This window comes from Microcebus murinus, chromosome 15, assembly GCF_040939455.1.
Source record: "Microcebus murinus isolate Inina chromosome 15, M.murinus_Inina_mat1.0, whole genome shotgun sequence".
Taxonomy (NCBI): domain Eukaryota; kingdom Metazoa; phylum Chordata; class Mammalia; order Primates; family Cheirogaleidae; genus Microcebus; species Microcebus murinus.
In genome coordinates, this window is record NC_134118.1 from 36556420 (window position 1) to 36577312 (window position 20893).

The window sequence follows — 20893 nt, forward strand, 5'->3', positions numbered from 1 at the left end:
GCCGAGGGAGGAGGACACGTTTGGCCCGGGAGAAGTGATCAGGCAGTTTTCTGATGGTGCAGTGGTCCCTGCTGTCTGGGCCTGCTGTCTGGGCCTGCTCTCTCCAACACTGCAGCCGCTAGCCACGTGGAGTTATTAAAATTGCATAAAAATTAAAGATACTTAAAAATGCCATTCGCACTAGCCTCATCTCCTTTCAAGTGCTCAGTAGCCAGCGTGGCTGATGCCTACTGTACTGGACAGCAGGAATCGAGAACAGGTCCATCAGTGCAGAAAGTTCTGCCCTGGGCTCTAGGCAGCCCCAAGAGTCTCACCTGGGGGCATGAGCGAAATCACAGAGCGAGAACGTGTGTGGTCCAGGAGGCCCCCTAGTCCCCGACCCCGCATGACCTCTGAGCGAAGGACACTGTTGCCACGGGGACAGTTTCAAAAGACCGAGGCCGGACCCGGAGGTCTGGAGGGGCGTGCTAGCTGAATCAGTGCGAGAGGAGCAACTTCTCTGTTGCAATCCTCGCCGGTCCGACAGGCTCCTGCAGAATTACATCACTTCCTAAAAAACAGGCAAACACCTCTCCTTCAAGTTAGCACCGACCCAAACAAGCAGGAAACAGGAAATGTTCACGTTTCGGGGCGGCTGCGGCGCGGCGGCCAGGCACCCCGCGCGCCCCGCGCGCCCCGCGAGCTGACATGCCGGCCGCCCGCGCCGCCCGCCTCTGCGCCCTGCTGCCCGCGCTCGCGCTCCTCGGCCGGGGTAAGCCGCGCCTGCTCCGCGCTCCGGGAAGGCCGTCCCGAGGCCCGTGGGGTGCCCGGGGCCACAGGACTCTGCGGGGAGGGTGACAGGCGGAGAAGAAGTGGAGAAAATTAGAGCTGCCTTTTTTGGGGTGGGGGGTGGATTCGCTTTCGCTCCAGCTCTCCCTTGAAGGTTTAACCTCCTTGCAGTCTTTGCCTTCTAGGATGCGCGGGTCCTTGCAATTTACCGACTTTAATGGGCACATTAAGAAAACCATAAACTCGTTGGCAGTTCATGCAGAAGAAAGTTTCAATGGACTGAAACGCAGAAATAATGAATTTGCTTTTAATAGTGTGGGCTGAGAAGTCCGCTGGCTCCAAGAACTCCTGGAAAAACTGGCCGCATGGAAACTTACTGCTAGAAAGCGAACTAAAGAAAAAGCATAAGTTAAAAAGAAATGCAAACAGGAAATGATCCATCCTAACACATCAAGAAAGGTCTTTCATCTGCTTTTCTCTGATCTTGTTACTTTTAGGGATTTTCTTTTTTCATTGATTGTTACTAACGAAGGTTTGTTTGAAAAAGTCATGTGATTGTAGCCAATCAAAGGTATTGGGAAAAACAAAATATTATGTCTGGTTATGACAGGCTAGAAGCAGCGGTTTATGGGTACCCTTGACAGTTGCTATAACAAGCACCATCAGCTTCAATTTCCTCTTTTGTTGACTGGCCCTTGGGTTAAGGAACTCCCTGCCGCGGTTTCTGTCAATGGACACTGCCTGCTTCTAGTGTAGGGCAGTGTTTCAAGCAAAAGGAAAGTTCTCAAGCTACAGTTCTTCGAATCGGGTGGGGGACGTCAGGCATGACCTAACAGATGTGGCAACTTCCTGGAAATTAGCACCCAGCCGCCCTCACCCCATCAGTTTCTCATGCCCTGGGTGCTCCCCTGTGGTCCCCCTGGGGATCTGAGGTAGAAAAGGGAAGTAAAAGGCAAACAGGCCAGCTGAAAAGATGTTTGGTTAAAACTGAGGTTAGTGTTCAAAGGGAGTGTGTTGTTTTAAGCACAGAGTTTTGGAGCCCGAAGAGAGCTTGGAGATGCTGCAGCTCAAGTGACACAGGAGGGGGGTGGGTACAGGAGAAGAAACTGGGGTGGCAGGAGGTGAGGTGTCTAAGTCTCGACCTAGTCCTAGTCTGCTCTTCTGACTTCTGCTCCAGGATTCTTTTAACCCCGTCTCCCCCGGTTGGGGGGGTGGACCAATCACTCTCTCTGCCAAGACTCCTGGAACCTTTCCCAGTGGGACATCCCTGGGCAGGCAGGGCAGCAGAGCCTTGCCACCCGACCTCTCTTAACTCTCTCGCAACGCTACCACTGCTGCTCAAACACTCCCTTGAGAGGAATATTTCGCCTGGGTATTTTCTTGAGCTTGTGAAAAGTAATTGAACCTGGGTGTCTGCAATTCAGGAGATGCACAAGGAGACTCTAAAGAGACTCATTAAAGTTCTTTCTGATGGCTGAATCTGATCGCGTGGGTCTTCTCCTTAAAGACCTTTGGTTGCTTCTCATTTATGTCCCCTGGACTCTCACTTCAACCTCCTTTCCAGTGGCATCTCCTTCTAGGTTCCCCCCACCCAACTCAGTGCCTCTTGTCTATAATGAATGACAAATCCTCTTTTTCCTGCCTGGTGAACTCTTACATAACCTTAAAAGGCTCAAACTCAATGTGATCTCCACCTTGATGTCCCCTTTCACTGCTCCTTCCTAGGCTCTCTGCTTTCACCTGCTGCCATGCCCTGCGTAGACCTAAACTTCTGTTAACACTGCTAATCCCTTCAAACCATGCCTGTGTATACACCTGCATCTCCCCCAGGCGGTGAGCACCTCCAGGGAATATCCTCTTTAGTTCATCTTTGACTTCCCAAAACTCTGTAATAGCTCAGCATAAATTAGGAGTTCAATAATTGTTGATGAATACTAAAACCATCCCTAGGAAGGATATGAAGCTGATCACTAAAAACTGATGAGCTCCTGAAAACAGGTAGTGTTAGAATGGGAGGAGAAGTCGAAGGTGAAAAGTTGCATTTCAGTAGAGTGCAGGGATGATCTAAATCAGATATCCTCAAACTACGGCCCCCGGGCCACATGCAGGTGTTTTTGCCCATTTGTTATTTTACTTCAAAATAAGATATTTTGTGCAGTGTGCATAGGAATTTGTTCATAGTTTTTTTAGAACTATAGTCCAGCCTTCCAATGGTCTGAGGAACAGTGAACTGGCCCCCTGTTTAAAAAGTTTTAGGACACCTGATCTAAATAATTCATCACACTTCCCGGAACCTGCCTGGATTCCGGATGTCTGAAACTGCAAAAATGCCCATTTGCAAAAAGCTGTTTGATAAGGGCTTATTATTTTGAGATTAGTCAAGGGAAAGGCTATTCTAAATTAAAGGCTTACTTTTTAAAGTAATTAATGTATAGCTTTTTAAGCTGATAGTGCATAAGACTTCAGGATCTTAGTTAGTTCATGGGTGTCACACCCTTTGGTGTCCAAAGATGATACCAAAACTGTAAGATTTATTAGCTGCTCCAAACAGATTGGTTTGTAGAAGAGAGAGGTATGAGGCAGAAACAAGGAGGCTGTAACTGTTTTGGTGGCCAAACACTGGATTTGACAGAGAGGACTAGATTTTCTGGGCTGGTTGGAAGAATAAGAACTATATAATTGTTGGATGAACCTTGAGAAAGAGAGAAAGCATAGAAGAAAATCCTGGTTGCATAGTTGAAGTAGCACTTTCTGACACTGTAGTGTCTCATATCTCATTTCAGTGTCATGACTGCCATCTGCTACTTTTGGGGACAGTCCCAATTTCAAGTATTAATGATGATGGTAGCCAATATATAGTGTTCATTATGTGTTAGGCGCTGTTCTAAACACTGCACACACTAACTCATTTAATTCATAGAGCAACCTTTTAAAGCAGGTACTATGATCTTTGTTTTACATGTGAGAAAACTGAGGCACAGAGAGGCTAAGCAACTTGCCCAAGATCACACAGCTAAGTAGTGGATCTAAGTAAGATTCTGCCTCCGTTCAGACTCTAACCATACACCATAGTACCTCTGGGTTTTCAGGCTCTACCAGGCTGAAAAACGATAGCTCTGGTACCTTTCCAGCTGTAGGTGCATTACATAACTCTTGGCTGGGCTTTAAGCTACTGCATGTTAATAACAGAGCCGCGTTTGTTTGCATTGGGTCGGAGACTGGCTGACAGGAAAAGGAATGAGGAGAGTTGGGTTAAACTTCGGGCTGCCGAGGAGGAAGGGAGAGGCTGAAAGAGGTTCACGGTGAGCAAACAAGGCAACCTTGGGATTAGCATAGTTAAGACCAGAAGCAGGAAAAGCAGGATGTTGGAGCCATGGGGTAAGAGGCTTCAGGGTGTGAGAACCAGGGAGAGAAAGAACAGCCTGATGTCAGGCAGTCGCTGTGGGAGAGCCCTGCTGAGAACTGACCTCCAAGGACCAAATTCTCTCAGGGACAAAAAACAAAAACAAAAACCAGGCAGAGAAGGGATGAGGTTTACAGTCCTTCTGTACCTAAAATTCTGAATCCCAGGAGAAGGAAGATGTTGGCTGGATGGGCTGTATGCTGTAAAGACACAATGCCGCCTGCAATTTGCCTGCCTGGTATGGTTTGCACCATCCTCGAGTGTTGGCAAAGGTGTAGCGTCACAGGGACTCTGCGCCACCAAGGGGGAGGGCCGATGAGTCAAATTGCCTTGTCTGTCATGCTGGTTAAACCATCCATTGGGCTTTTAAATTTGGTTATCATACTTTGCATTTCTAGAAAAATCTATTCTTTTATACATACATAATGCCTTTGGGCTTTTTCCTTGTGTTATTTATTTAGTTCTCCTTTTATATCTTTATTTTAAACATATTATCTACTCGATAACTTTTATCCAAAGCTTATGTAGGCCTAATCTTGCTGCTTGTTTGTGTCTGTTGATGCCTATTCATGATGGAAATCTCGGGGCTGCCGAGGGCAGAAGCCGGCCCACAGAGGATGGCTCACCTTCCTTGATATAACCCCAAACTTTCTGGTCCCATCACCAAACTACTGTAAAGCGCTCTACAACCGCAGTGCTGTCACCACAAACTAGGGTTTGGAAGAAAGAGAGACAAGAACGTGCTAGGCTTGAGGGAGCCCACGAGGGAGCCCAGCCTTGGGATGGGAAGAGGGTGGCATCAGAGGTCAGCCTCCAAGAGTTGCAGGAGGGGGAGCCAAAGCCTCAGTCAAGGTGTAAGCTGGAAAACCAGAGCCAGCAGTGAAGCCAGGACGCCAGAAGTAGGTTACCAAGGAGACTGAACTGATGGCTGGTGAGAAAGGAGACAGGAGTAGACCAATCCCAGTTGAAACTCAGAGGCGGGCCCACGTTCCACAGTGTCCGGATGATGGCAAGATCGTCATTGCAGCAACTTTTTTTGTTTCTTTTACTATGGCCTGGTGTTTTAGGTTTCACTCTTTACTCACTGGATGTACAAGAACTCCCTAAAAACACTCTATAGCTTCTTACATGCCTGGGCCCAAACCTATGTTCTAGGAAATCCCCATTAGTATTATAGATATGGCTCCGGATTCCCATTCCTTTCCTCCACAATCTTTTTTTTTTTTTTTTAAATATTATCTGGGCCCTGGGGATTTCCTTGCTTTCTTGAGATTTCTTTATGCATTTAAAAGGTTGCCTTTTGTATTTTATCCAGTATTTCTAGGTGTCGCATATTGGGAGAATTTTCAGGCTGCCAAGAATATCAGATTACTGGAAAAGGAAATTTTTCTGTATAAACTAAAGATATTCCTACTCTACAATCCTGACAATTTACTCCTAAATCACTCGCAAATGTGCCACGAAGAGATAAGGCTAAGAATGTTGATTATAGCATTGTTTGTAAAAATGAAAAAAAAAATGGAAGCAACTTTAATGTCCATTAACAGAAGAAGGAAAAAATGGAACTTGGTCTAGTCATACAATGAGATAGCACAGCACAGGTCAAATTAATGAACTAGAGCCAACTGTATCAAGATGAATCCGTCTCAAAAGTCATGTTGACAAAAACAAAATCCAGTTAAAGATTACTATGCATAGAATAATTATATTTATTTAAAAATTTTAAAACATCTATAATGATGCTTAGGGACATAGACATTTTGAAAAGTGTGAGAATGATACACACTAACTTTAGGAGAATAATTACCTTTGGGAGGGAAAATGACACCAGGGAGGAGTCTCATTAGGTATAATAGGGCTTCAATTGTATCTAAAGTATTGTTTTTTTCAGAAAAAAGATGGTAGTCTAGGGCTTAGCAAACTAAGACCCAGGTGCTGAACCCATCCAGGTTCCTATATTTTCCAGCCCTTGAGCTAAGAATAGTTCTTACATATGTAAATGGTTATATTTTTAACGTTTATATAAATAAGTGGTTTCATAAAAGCCTGTATTTTGCTTGTTGTCCACAAAATCTAAAATGTTGCTCGCTGGCCCTTTAAGAGAAAGGTTGCCAACCTCTGCTCTCCATGATATGCAAACATTTAAGATATTTAGGCAGTGGGAGCCTTGTTATTTTGTTACCCCATTCTCTAGTCTTTTCAGTAGGTATACCGTTGTCATGAAAACCAATGAGAGCCTGTGAGCTCTTCTAGCCCTCCTCCAGCTTTCTTTCCCACGTCTCCCAGTCTCTTTGGAGATAGTGAACATGTCTTTATTTTCTCACTTGCCACGCATTTCGCAACCTACTGTAATCTGGCTACTGTATCAGGCACAGAAGTCAGATTGCTCCATCTCAGTCGCCAGTGCCTGTTAAGAACTACGCCCACAGCTCTGCCCTTATTTTATGTTTTTTTTTCCTTTATCATTTACCATTATGGTTGAATCATCAATGATTCAATTGATTCAATCTCAAGGATTGAAGCTCTCTTCTTCCTCGGGTCTTACAATGCCGTTTTCTCTGGGTCTCCCACCATGATTCTGATTGCTCCTCTCCAGAGTTTGGTGATGAATCTTTCTTTTCCACCTGCTGCTTTCATACTGATGTGCACCTTTTCTTTTCCTGTTCCTTACACCATTCCTGGGGCATCACACCCACTTTCATCTCACTCCTCGCTGATAATTCCCACATAACCCCCTCCAGTCACCCCTATCTCCAGACCTGTATTTTTGTTTTTGTTTTAGCTCAACATATTATTTAATTTATGGGTGATATTTGTTTTATTTTTTTTTTTAATTTCAGAATATTATGGGGATACAAATGTTTTGGTCACATAAATTGCTTTTGTATCATTTGAGTCAAAGTTATTAAGTGTGCCCATCCCCCAGATAGTGTGCATTGTACCTGTTAGGTATGAATTTAACCATCCCTTCCGCCCCCCCCACCTGCTTGATTTCTGATGAATGTTATTTCCATATGTGTCCATAAGTGTTTTTATTTTAAATTTTCAGGATATTATGGGGGTACAAACATTTTGGTTACATATATTACATTTGCACCACCCAAGCCAGAGCTACAAGAGTGTCCCTCCCCCAGACAGTGCTCTCCGTACCCATTAGTTGTGAATTTATCCATCCCCTCCACCCCTTCCCACCTGCCCAGCACCTGATGAATACTACTTCTATGTGTGCAGTTAGTACCAATTTGATGGTGAGTACATGTGGTGCTCGTTTTTCCATTCTTGTGATACTGCACTTCAAAGAATGGGCTCTGGTTCCACCCAGAATAATACAATAGGTGTTAGTTCACCATTGTTTTTTATGGCTGAGTAGAACTCCATGGTATACATATGCCATATTTTATTAATCCACTCATGTATTGATGTGCACTTGGGTTGTTTCCACATCTTTACAATTGTTAATTGTGCTGCTATAAACATTCAAGTGCAAATGGCTTTATTATAGAATGCCTTTTTTTCCTTTGGGTAGATACTCAGTAGTGGGGTTGCTGGATTAAATGGCAGTTCTATTTTTAGTTCTTTGAGGTATCTCCATATTACTTTCCAAAGAGGTTGTACTAATTTGCAGTTCCACCAGTGTATGAGTTTTCCTATCTCTCCGCATCTACGACAGTATTTGTTGTTTGGGGACTTTTTGATAAAAGCCATTCTGCCTGTAGTTAAGTGATATCTCATGTGGTTTTGATTTGCATTTCCCTGATGATTAGAGATGTTGAGCAATTTTTTTTATGTTTGTTGGCCATTATTCTCTCTTCTTTTGCAAAGATTCTGTTCCTGCACTTTGCCCAATTTTAATGGGTTGTTTGATTTTTTCTTGTTGATTTTCCTAAGTTTGACATAGATTATAGTTATCAGCCCTTTAGCATACAAATATTTTCTTCCATTCTGTAGGTTGTCTATCTGCTCTAATGATAGTTTCCTTGGCTGTGCAGAAGCTTTTTAATTTGATCAGGTCCCATTTATTTATTTTTGTTGCTGCTGGGGTCTTCTTCATAAATTCTTTGCCTAGGGCAATGTCTATAAGAGTTTTCCCAACATTTTCTTCTACAATTTTTATGATTTCATGTCTTAGGGTTAAGTCTATTATCCATTGTGAGTTGATTTTTGTGAGAGGTGAAACATATGGATCCTATTTCATTCTTTTGGATGTGGCTAGCCAATTTTTCCAGCACCATTTATTGAATAGGGATTCTTCTCCCCAGTGTATATTTTTGTCTGCTTTGTCAAAGATCAGATGACATTATGAGGATGGTTTTATATCTGGGTTCTCAGTTCTGTTACAATGGTCTATGTCTCTGTTCTTGTGCTAGTACCATGCTGTTTTGGCTACCATAGCCTTGTAGTATACCTTGAAGTCTGGTAGACTGATGCCTCCCAATGTGTTCTTTTTGCTTAAGATTTCTTTGGCTATACTGGGTCTTCTTTGGTTCCATATGAAGCATAGAATTTTTTTTCTAGATTTGCAAAAAATGATGTTGGTATTTTGATAGAGATTGCATTGATTCTGTAGATCACTTTAGGTAGTATAGACATTTTAACAATATTGATTCTGCCAATCCATGAGCATAGTAGAGTTTTCCATCTGTTTTCATTCTCTGCTATTTCTTTTCTCAGTGTTTCGTAGTTCTCCTCATATAGGTCTCTCACCTCCTTAAATATATTCCTAAATATTTAGTTTTCTTTGATGCTACTGTGAAAGGTGTTATGTCTTTCATTTCAGTCTCAGCTTGACTGTTATTGGTGTATATGAAAGCTACTGATTTATGTGCATTGTTTTTGTACCCTGAGACTTTGCTGAATTCATTTATCAATTTCAGGGGTCTCTTGTTTGAATCTTTGGTGTTTTCTAGATATAAAATCATACCATCAGCATAGAGTGAAAGTTTGACCTCTTCTGCCCCCATTTGATACCCTTGATTCCCTGTGCCCATAAGTGTCGATTGATTAGCTCCAATTTAACAGACCTGTATTTGCAGTTCTCTGTTTGTTTCTCTCCCATATGAATAGTTATTCTCCCTGGCAATGCTGAGCTTGTGCTGAGCTGAGCAAGGAGGGTGCTGCCTGGGTGTCCCCACAGAAGAGCTCCCCACATTTATGGAATGGGGTGGCAGTGTGTCCCTCCCCAACCTCATAGTGGGGCTGACATGCCAAGGCAGGCAGAGGGCATGGGCAGGAGCATTTGTTTTCAAGTTACTCTTCTAAATTGTAATTTTGAAATTGGCTATTCAAAAGAGAGATAGAAATATAATAAAAATAGAGAAGTATTTATTCAGTTTGGTAATGATCACAATTATCATTTAATAATCCTTTTTTTTTTCCATTTCAAAGCACTTGCATGTCTATTATTCCACTAATGGTAGGAAGAATTTTTTTAAGGTTTTAAAGTATATATGTATTCTGTCTGATAAAAATACATATATTTCTTTAAACTGCCAGGTACTAAGGCTAGCATGGGATTCCAGGGTATTAAAAGGTAGTTGGATGGTCAAACATGTAGCTCCCCAGGTGAGTAACTTCAAACCAGAGACAGCCTTAGGGTCTGGGCAAATCTGATTAAATATGAGTGAGCTTTCTCTAAAAAAGACATCAAAATAAAAATTTTAAAATGAAAAACACATCAGAGCATTGTGGGTCCCTCCATGGTAGGACAGTTTGTTTTTGTTTTGGTTGTTTTGAGACAGGGTCTTGCCCTGTCATCCAGGCTAGAGTGCCGTGGCATCATCATAGCTCACTGCAGCCTCAACCTCCCAGGCTCAAGCGATCTTCCTGCCTCAGACTCCCAAGTAGCTGAGACTACAGATATGCACGAAACGACCATACCCAGGCTGGTCTTGAACTTCCAGCCTCAAGCAATCCTCTCACCTTGACCTCCCAGAGTGCTAGGATGACAGATGTGAGCCACCATGCCCAGCCATAAACACATGTTTTAATCTGATCACAAATGGCAATTGCAGGTGTGCTTCTCAATGCACAGAGGTAAAAATATAACAAAGCTTCACAAGTCAATGCCTAGAGCCAGCTACTACATGAAAGTGTTTTACCAGACAGCCCTCCTTAAAATTAGCAAAAAGAACCATTTCCTAACTTTCTTCCAACATAAGGCATTCTCACCCCTAGTTATCTGGTGGCTGAAAAGGTATAAAAAACATAGGCATTTCTTTACCTCAAATACCTTTCCATACATAATATCCGCCATTAACCTCTAGTGCTTTTGCCTTGCATCTGTTCAACTGGCTATTTATTCTGGCTATATCCTCTTCAAATAAATATGTCAAGAAAAACGTTTAATAGGTGACTGTTTTCAGTTAATAAAAATTGACCAATATGCAGAACAACAGAGCTTATGATGAAAACAGCAATCCCTCCACTTCCCGGGAGAGAATAGAGTCCCCTGGCAGGAACACGTGGCCCACTCTGATTCTCCCTGCAAAAAAACCCGATAAACGTGCAGTCTCATCGTTAGGGAAGCATACCTTTATATTAGGCAATTCCTCTCATTCCCCAGCATTAAAAAAAAAATTCGAATAGCTTTTTGAGAGAAAATCCCCTTCGACCTCTCTTTCTTTGCAACTGGGGATCATCGTGAATGTATTAGTGGTAGGCGGTTGTTGGGGAGGGGGGGGGACATCAGGCTCCGGATAAAAGTGGGGAGAACGTGACTAGCAATTTTACCTCGGGCCCACCTGGCCTGGTCCACATGTCTTTCAGTTGTCAGTTCCCTAGACAGCAATGCACCGAAGGGCTCCCCCATAGCAGATGGGGTTCCAAGTGCTGTGGATATAGCACAAAGCAGTGGGAGAGGCAGACGGAAGACAAGAACATGCATGCAGTAATTGCAGGTGATAAATAACAAGTTAAGTACCGTTTTTTTTTTTTGTTGTTGTTGTTTGTTTGTTTGAGACAGAGTCTCGCTTTGTTGCCCAGGCGCTTTGTTGCCCAGGCTAGAGTGAGTGCCGTGGCGTCAGCCTAGCTCACAGCAACCTCAAACTCCTGGGCTCAAGTGATCCTGCTGCCTCAGCCTCCTGAGGTGCTGGGACTGCAGGCATGCACCACCATGCTCGGCTAATTTTTTCTATATATATTAGTTGGCCAATTAATTTCTTTCTATTTATAGTAGAGACGGGAGGGGGGGGATGTCTCGCTCTTGCTCAGGCTGGTTTAGAACTCCTGACCTTGAGCAATCCACCCGTCTCGGCCTCCCAGAGAGCTAGGATTACAGGTATGAGCCACCGCTCCCAGCCTTAAGTACCATTTTGAAACCAAGCGAACCGGAGAAAGTGCAGAGCGCTTCAGAGCAGCCCAGGAGCAACAGTGACCGGGTGACACTGTCTGTGCCCCACCCACGTGGTGACACCGTCTCTATGCAAACGCAGTTGGCCTGGCTGTGCCCTGATGCATCTGGCATGGCTATTTGTTCCCGTTTTACTCCTGTTCTGTCCCTCCCCACATCACAGCCAGATTCCACAGATGCCGAACTATTGATCTTAAAAGAGATCAACGGAAGAGATAGACTATTTAATGGTGTGTATGTACCCTATTAATTTTGTTCTCAAAGGCTCCTTTCTCTGTGGGGTTCTCCAATCACATTTTAAATTAATGAGGACTGTCATCATGAATAATGGCAAATTAAAACAAAGTCCACTCAGTTATGATTTAACTCAGTAATTCTCAACCTAGCCCACATACTTACTAGAATTATTTGGGGAGCTTTTAAGAAATACTGTTACCGGCTGGGCGCAGTGGCTCATGCCTGTAATTCTAGCACTCTGGGAGGCTGAGGCGGGTGGATCATTTGAGCTCAGGAGTTCAAGACCAGCCTGAGCAAGAGAGAGACCCCCCCCCATCTCTACTAAAAATAGAAAGAAATTACTTGGACAGCCAAAAATATATAGAAAAAATTAGCTGGGCATGGTGGCACATGCCTGTAGACCCAGCTACTCGGGAGGCTGAGGCAGAAGGATCTCTTGAGCCCAGGAGATAGAGGTTGCTGTGAGCTAGGCTGATGCCAGGGCTAGGCTGATGCCACAGCAATCTAGCCTGGGCAACAAAGTGAGACTCTGTTTCCAAAACAAGAGAAATACTATTACCCAGGTCACATTCCCATAGATTTGCAAATAACTTATTTGGTTGGGGCTTAAAAACTCCCCAGGTGATGCTGATGCATAGGAAATGTAGAGAACAACAGGTGTGACTAATAAACACAACCAAATGAGATTGTTTGGGCAACTTAAACCAGCATGACCCCCCCAGACCAACAGCATCAGCATAACCCGGTAACTTGTTACAAATGCAAATTCCTGAGCCCCATCCCAAACCTAATACATATGAATCGCTGGGAACAGTGCTCAGCAATCCATGATTTAAGAAGCCCTTTTAGGTGATTCTAATGCACGCTAAGGCTTGAGGACCATTGGCTTAAACCACCAAGCTATTCTATCAACAATAAGGTTTTCTAAAGATGCAGGTTTTAGATCCCAGCATGCATCTTTCTTATTCAGACTTATTCAAGGTGTGATTGTCATGGTCCTTTCTCAGTATATGCTGGCCAGACTCTCCTAGGTGCTCAAGGCTTCAGTAATGACTTTTAAGCTACTGTGTTCAGGTGACAGAGTTGACAGCTTCTAGACAGGCCTTTGGCATCCAACTCCCTGACCCTGAGCCCTCTCAAATTCAGTAAGAAGGAGCATGGAGAATAATAGGGGAGAATGATTTGGGGCGGCTCAGGGGAGAGCCAGAGGTGGGTAGGGTCTAAAGCAGCGACTCTCAACTGTGGCTGCACCCTGGAGTCGTCTGGTGAACTGTAAAAAACATAGAGGCCTGTGTTCCACTCCCAGATATTTTGATGTGATTGTTTTGGGGTGTTGGGCATCCTGGGTGGGCATCAGGATTACGAGAAGGTGCCCAAGTGATTCTACACACAGCTTAGGCTGAGAACCACTGGAGGACTTCTTTTTTGAGACAGGGTCTTGCTCTGTCTCCTTGGTTAGAATGCAGTGGCGTCATCAAAGCTCTTTGCAGCCTCAAACTCCTGGGCTCAAATGATTCTCCTTCCTCAGCCTCCCAAGTAACTGGGACTAGAGGCGCACCCACCACACCTGGCTATTTTTTGTAAAGACAGGGTCTCACTCTTGCTCAGGCTGGTCTTGAACTCCTGGCCTCAAGTGATGCTCCTGCCTCAGTCTCCCAGAGTACTAGGATGACAGGTATGAGCCACCTCGCCTAGCCTGGAGGACTTCTTGGTTTTTTTTTTTTTCCATTGTCATATTTCAGGTTGTATTATCAGCATGGCAGTCTCTCAGCTAGTCTACTATACTTGTGTTTTCTTCTCACTTTAAAATCTAGAGCTTGGTTGTGCATTTGCTCTTCTTTCAAAGAAAGAGAAGTTAGCTGGTGTGCTTCCCTGAGGAGCATTCTGCTTAGTGAGGACGCCGCAAGAGGGGACGCTGGGAGCGGGGACAGAGGGGTGCTGTGCTGCTCGCCTGCCGGGGCCGCCGGGCCACCTCAGACACTTGTCCCACTTACAAGGATTCCCTGCAGGGTCCTCACCACATGGGAAAGATGAGTCCCAGACACGTTGGTGTGGACAGAACCAATGAGTAATTTGTAAGTGGCTCTGCGAACTGTGTAGTTTGTTACTTGGTGATTTGGGGGATTTTAGGATCAACAGTAAGGTGAGATGCCGCAGCTTAGTGTCATCACTCACGTGACCACTCTTACTATCTCTTTAAAATGCTACATCAGCCGAGCAGAGAGAGGGAAATGGAAAAAGGGAGCATTCCTGGGAGGGTTTGGGTCGGGGTCACTTGAGATGACGGTGACTGGGCCACCCGACAGGGAGCGCTTCTGCCGCACCTGCAGCCCTCGAGGCCTTCACACCCCGTGGTCCGGCAGGTGGGTCACACGCAGGGCGCAAAGCCACGCATTTCTAATCCTAACACGTCTCCCTTGTTCTCCTCATCTGTATTATGCTTGCTCGTGCCTCTCTCCACTGTCACTGTGTCCCCTCTTTATCTTCTGCAGCTTCACCAGTTTTACCCCCAGGCCCCACCCCTTTTACCTGGAAATATGTCCAAATTTAGATAAGAAGATGCAGCAGTGAAATTTGGAAGTTATACCAGGCAGACTGACCTCCTGAGGGATAGTAGAGAAACGCATAAGGACAGAGGTGGAGGAAAGAGAACGGTGGCGGGCGAAGAAAATAACAAAGACGCCAACACCGGGCGTGTGCGTGGCGCTCTATGGGTGCTAAAGCATTTTTAGTTATTATTTCACTTGCTTCCCTACAAATACCGTAAGATGAGCAGAGCAAAAGGCCCAATTTTTAGGCTTTTAGGAAATGAAGGATTAGACAAGGGAAGAGGGCAGCGGCAGGTCTCAAGCCCGGCTCTTCTGAATTCCGATATGGTCTTCTTGCACCACACCTGCAGTCCCTGCAGTCCTGGAGCACACGCAGCCCAGGAAGTGCCATTGCGAGTTCATCCCCAGCTCTGTTTCCCAAGGAAGAGTGCTGCCTTCCTGCATAGCCGTGCTGGACCCCTAAGGTTGCGAAATGTCACTTTTACCCAAGAAGCACAGGATGCCTCCTACAGGAAGTCATCATGGACTATTATGAGCCTTAGCAAGTGTTTCTTTGAAAAGGCTGGAGCCCACAAGAGGGCGAGGCTGCTGCACAGTGGTTTTAGGGGGCCCCGTGTCCCTTGCGCTGGGAGTTGCTGTTACCCCACAGGCCATGGGAGGAACAGCTGATTGCCTGGGGGGGAGTCCATCCTGCAACCCGGCTGCCCTCTGTTGGCTCCACCCACCGCCCTGCTTTTGTGTCCTTTTGTGTCCCCTCCCCTGGTTTCCACCTTGGCTTTGTGTACTTGTGATTTTCTCCCCTACTCTTGCCTCTGCCACTTGGTAACCCACTCCTGTTTCTGACCTGATTCTATGGCCCACCCTGGTTTTCCAGCTCCCCTTTTGATGACATTTGACTCCTCCTTGTGCAGTCTCTCGGAGCTCATCCCCAGCTTTTCAACCGTCCTCCCTTTGATACCCCGGACTCTATGCACGCCCAGCCCTCTCCTGACTTGGTTTCTGCCCGTCCTCGCTGTGTGTGGGCTGGGCTGGGGTTGCCTGAGATCAGACTGCCCAGAGTTCTTCCATGCTGTCTCTCCTCACCCTGCACCCCACACTGTCCCCTGCTCTACCCACTTTTAGATACACTGTAGAATGCACGTGCCGTTGTGCAAACTGAAGGATGAACAGAGATGTTTATTGCAGCATTCTTGGAAACACACATACACACAAAACAACCTAAATCTCCATCAATAGGAATAGGTTACCACACATCCAAATAATAGGGGAAAGACAGCTCTCTGTACAATCATGGAATGATCTTCAAGATGAAATTTTAAGTGGAAAAAAGCAAGGAGCAGAACATAAATAAATAAATTTTGCTACCATTTGTGTTAAAAAAAAAACACCCAGGAAACAATACTTATATTAATACTTGCATATGCAGAGTTTCTCCGGAGGGGAGCAGAAGCAGTTACCTCTAGGGAGGGAAACCGAGAGGCTGAGGGAAAACGCAGTAGGGAAACCTCCTTTCTGAACTAAGTACCATGTGTGTATTACCTACTAATATTTTTAATTAAAAACATGGTGATTGCTTTGGAATCAACATAGAGATGTAACCTTGGGAATCACTCCTTAGTTGTATAGATTAAAGAATTAAATCATTAAGGGATAAATAATTTGTCCAGATCCCCACAACTGTTAAGTGACAGAGCTGTGACTACACCCTTGGTCTGTCATTCGGCACCCATGTGTAAGGGGATGCACCTTCAAAACTCTAGGATCAGAACTTCACAACACTGATGACAGGATTGCACCCCTGGGCATTTGAGACTCAGTTTGTTCATCCGTAAAATGGGGACAATAAAGTTGTTGCGAAGATCAAATTATATAGCACGTGAGCACGTGTTTGTCCTAGGACTTAGCACAAAGGAAGCATTTAATAAATGCTAGTTAGTGTGATTCATTATTTTGAGGCTACGGTGGAGTTAGAGTTGGTTAGGGAAGGGAGGGCTATGAGAGAGGTCATCACAGGAGCCTGTGAAGATGAAAGCTTGCAGGGTAAAGACAAATAGAGAGAGAGAGAGAAAGAGAAAATGAACAAACTCTTGATTCTCATTTATTTAAATAGCTGCTAGAGAACCTGAGAGAGAGAGAGCAAGAGAGAGAGCAAACAATGCTTAAGGTAGAAAACACAGGTGAGGATGTGTACGAGGCGGGTACTGTGGAGAGAACTTCTGGCCCCCTTAACTCTATCTACCATGCCACCGAAGGCCACCTGTCACCAGCATTGTATCATGCTGGAAAATAAACATGCCCACCCAGGACCATCTGGTCCACTTCTTGGTTCGCTTTCATTCCCGATTGTCGAAATGCCCTCATCATTCTTGCTAGTGTATTTCCTGTCCTATTTTCTCTTCTCCAAGGGCCAGGGTCAAATGGTGACCCAGAGCGCTAAGTGTTCTACTGGGAACTTCATTCCCTTCCTCAGAGAGGCGCTGAAAAGGCCGGGTCCCTCTGGGCAGCTTCGCTCGCAGTGCATCTGGGCCGAAGAGCCTTGGCAAGAGCCCTGCAAAGGCTGAGGTTTCCACGAACCATTTCCTCCCTTCCCTCTTGTGCCACCTCAGCTATAGGCTGGCTGAAGGGCAAGAACAGGAGGTTCCGTCTCTTGCTCACCACTTCTGGCCAAACTTCAGGATTTACAAGTATTACATTCCTCGCTGACTGGAAAGAAGATACAGTCTGAGGTTACAAGCTCTGGTTCTGCCGTCAGCCCTCCAGGGTTCACGCCTTCACCCCTAGCGTTAGCTCTGTGATCTTGGGCAAGTCCTGCAACCTCTTTGCCCCAGTGTCTTTCTGAAAAAATGGTGAGAACAAAATGAGATAGTCCAGGTCAAAGGCAGAGCACAAGGGTTGGTTCTTAGTAAATTCTCAAAAAAGGTTGGCCTGAAATAGCATTTTTTTTTTTTTTTTGAGGCAGAGTCTTGCTCTGTCGCCTGGGGGCTAGAGTGCCGTGGCATCAGCCTAGCTCACAGCAACCTCAAACTCCTGGGCTCAAGTGATTCTCCTGCCTCAGCCTCCTGAGTAGCTGAGGCTACAGGCATTCGCCACCATGCCCGGCTAATTTGTTCTAATTGTTTTAGTTGGCTGGCTAATTTTTTTTAATTTTTAGTAGGGATGAGGTCTCACTCTTGTTCAGGCTAGTCTTCAACTCCTGACGTCAAGCGATCCTCCCGCTTCAGCTTCCCAGAGTGCTACGATTACAGGTGTGAGCCACCGCGCCCAGCCTCTGAAATAGTATTGGTAGCAGCAGCTGCAGAAAAGTAGAAGTAAGCAAAAGAAATAAAAGGGGGAGTTTGGAGGAGGGGCTTTCAGATGGCTGACAACATGCATCTGGCACTTGCCTCTTTCACAAAGAAAAGCATTGGAGGTGGCTGTGGGTAGAGGATTTCGGGGGGCTCCAGGGATGTGGAGATGCACGGGCTGTTGGGCCCCAGGGCAGGATGCAGTCTGGTGGGGGCTGGGCTCTCAAAATGGCACCGTGCTGTAGCTGCTTAGGGCTTGGGGATTTGTGGGGCCCAGCGTGAGCACCCTATCCGGAGCAATGCCGTTGCCTGGTCTCCAGGCAGCTAGCTTGCTTTGTTAGTCTCAGGCCTGGGAGGGTCTATGGGCTTTCCCAGGGCTAGGATGCAGATGCAGGAGTCGGTGGTGGGGACGTGACCACGAGGGTCTCTCAGCGTTTCTCTGCGCCGGGGAGTCTCTCAGGTTCCCAGCCGATCCTGGCCGAGCAGCCTGCCTCGCTTCCTTCTCCCTCCTTGCCTGAGGTGTTCCCTCTCACTTTCCTGTTGAACTCCAGTGTTCTCTCCCAGATAATCTATTCAGAGTGTGATTTTCTTTTTTTGAGACAGAGTCTCACACTGTCACCCCAGCTAGAGTGCAGTGGCGTCATCATAGCTCACTGCAACCTCAAACTCCTAGGCTCAAGTGATCCTCCTGTCTCAGCCTCCTGAGTAGCTGGGACTAGAGGTGTGTGCCACCATGCCTGGCTACTTTTTCTATTTTTTGTAGAGATAGGGTCTTGCTTTTGCTCAGGCTGGTCTCACAATCCTGACCTCAAACAATCCTCCCACTTCAGCTTCCCAGAGTGCTAGGATTACAGGCGTGAGCCACTTTGGCCCAGAGTGTGATTTTCTACTTGCTTTTTTGGTTCTTTGTGAAAGCGGCAAGTGCCAGATGCATCTAGGCAGCCATCTAAAAGCCCCTCCTCTTAAAAAATTGCTAGATATTTTTTATCTTGCTTTTGGCATATATGTGAGAGGAACATCAGTAAGTTTCCTCTGCAGTTTGTAATTGATTCTGATGGTTTGGGGTAGCATTTACCAAAGTGATTATCAAATGAAATTCCTGGTGGGGGAGACTGAAATGTGTATCTATATAATAATAACAAAAAAATAGATTGTGGCTGTCTTAGCTCAGCTGTCATATCAAAACACCCAGACTGAGTAGTCTAATCAACAGATATTTATTTCTGTTGGCTGGGAAGTTCAAGATCAAGTGGGCTGTTCAAGACAAGGTGCTGGAAGATTTGTTGTTTTCTCACTGTATCCACACAGGGCAGAGAGAGAGAGAGAGAGAGAGAGAGAGAGAGAGAGAGAGAGAGAGAGCGCGCAAGAGCACATGCGTATACTCTGGTCTTTTTTCTCTTCTTATAAGGGCACTAATTCCATCTTGGGTTCATCTTGGGTTCCAGGTTTCTGACCTCATCTAAACCTGATTATCTCCCACAGGCTCCACCCCTTAAGACCATCGGATTGGGGATAAGAGCTTCAACATATGAATTTGAGGGGAACACAAACATTCAGTTCATAACAACAGCCAAACATTTTTATTGTCTCAACTCAAATCAGAGGACTCCATTGTCATGCAATTTACGAAGATGAATAAACTGCCGAGTTGGCTCTGCTATGTCCTGTTTGGTCATTCTATGGAGTCATTGTCTAAACTGTACAGTAGAGTGTGATTTAAAACAGCTGAATTAGCTATTTGCATAGCACCTTTCATCTTAGAAAGAACTTTCATATAAATTATCTCATTTGATATGTTTTCTGTAACCTAAGCTTATGTATTTTCCTCAGTGGGCCCTTTCTGAAAGGTGGGCAACACTATACCATGATAGGACAAAAAACTTCAGCTTACCTCGCCGTAACCACCACGCCACCAGGTGAATTGTCATCAAGTCAGCAGTCCTCTTCCATCCCACGGGGAGCCACGAGATAGTTTTTCATCATACTCTGAGGGTCAAATAGAATAAAGTTATTTATAGCTTGATTATAGGGAAAGCTCTACAGATGCACTTTTTTTTTTTGAGACAGAGTCTCACTCTGTTGCCTGGGCTAGAGTGTGGTGGCGTCAGCCTAGCTCACAGCAACCTCAAACTCCTGGGCTCAAGCGATCCTCCTGCCTCAGCCTCCCGAGTAGCTGGGACTACAGGCATGTGCCACCATGCCCGGCTAATTTTTTCGATATATTTTTAGTTGGCCAATTAATTTCTTTCTATTTTTAGTAGAGATGGGGGTCTCACTCTTTTTTTTTTTTTTTGAGACAGAGTCTCACTTTGTTGCCCAGGCTAGAGTGAGTGCCGTGGCGTCAGCCTAGCTCACAGCAACCTCAAACTCCTGGGCTCGAGTGGTCCTTCTGCCTCAGCCTCCCGGGTAGCTGGGACTACAGGCATGCGCCACCATGCCCGGCTATTTTTTTTTTTTTTTATATATATATCAGTTGGCCAATTAATTTCTTTCTATTTATAGTAGAGACGGGGTCTCACTCTTGCTCAGGCTGATTTGGAACTCCTGACCTTGAGCGATCCTCCCGCCTCGGCCTCCCAGAGTGCTAGGATTACAGGCGTGAGCCACTGCGCCCGGCCTACAGATGCATTTTAATACATAAATTTCAATATTGATGCAGTTTCCTTAGTCTCTAAGGAAATTCCCCTTGAGAATTTCACTTTACCAATGAGATGTTTGTTGTATTTTGATTTAGAATCCAGGAGGGCTCCTGTCAGGTAATCTTAGAGGCAGAATGTGAGACTTTACACTGAAATCTGAGCAGTCACTCCAATTTCAAAGAATTCTTTTCCATTGATAGATAGGTAAACTTTCTAAAAAAAATTAAGACACAAGGTGCATTTCTTTACATCTAAAAGTGTTATTTGGTATGTGCTTAAGTTTCAGTAAAGGCAAATTTAAATTTATTCAGAATTTTTATTAAGATATTATGATACCCTATAGGAGATGTCCTGGAATACCACTTAACCTGCCTTGGGAGATCTCATTGACACCAAAAAGCTTCCAGATGTCTTTTACTTAAGCCCGAAAGTGTCTGTTCAAGGCTAAACTGCGTTCCTTTGTGCAAGGTTTGTCTCTGGGCTCTGACTCCATGTTCAGGATTCTCCCAGCTTGAGCTGCATTTGTTAAATCAATGCTCTGTGTCACATGGAATTGGAAGGCCAAATGTAGTCAGTGGATCAAGTTTGTCACTGAATCTATCTGGAATACATTTAAAAATCATTAGAAACATAACATACAAGCTTTGCCTCCATGGCAAACTCAA

At 45.1% G+C, this 20893-nt stretch overlaps 1 protein-coding gene and 1 long non-coding RNA gene across 4 annotated transcripts in view; both read left to right on the plus strand.

The window, feature by feature from the left end:
- Positions 1-514: 514 nt before the first annotated feature.
- Positions 515-20893, plus strand: part of TMEM154 (transmembrane protein 154) — a 44854-nt gene continuing 24475 nt past the window's right edge. For 2 of the 3 annotated variants that reach the window (XM_076010575.1, XM_012783695.3), the window contains exon 1: positions 515-751. In XM_076010575.1, coding sequence (XP_075866690.1) covers positions 688-751 — 64 coding nt within the window. In that variant the 5' untranslated portion in view covers positions 515-687. The remainder of the gene's footprint in view (positions 752-20893) is intronic. The other variant, XM_012783696.2, reaches the window with a different exon arrangement.
- LOC142876349 (uncharacterized) lies at positions 758-19628 on the plus strand. The gene is made up of 2 exons (XR_012923239.1): positions 758-1227; positions 19072-19628. It is a non-coding gene; the product is annotated as an uncharacterized LOC142876349 (long non-coding RNA).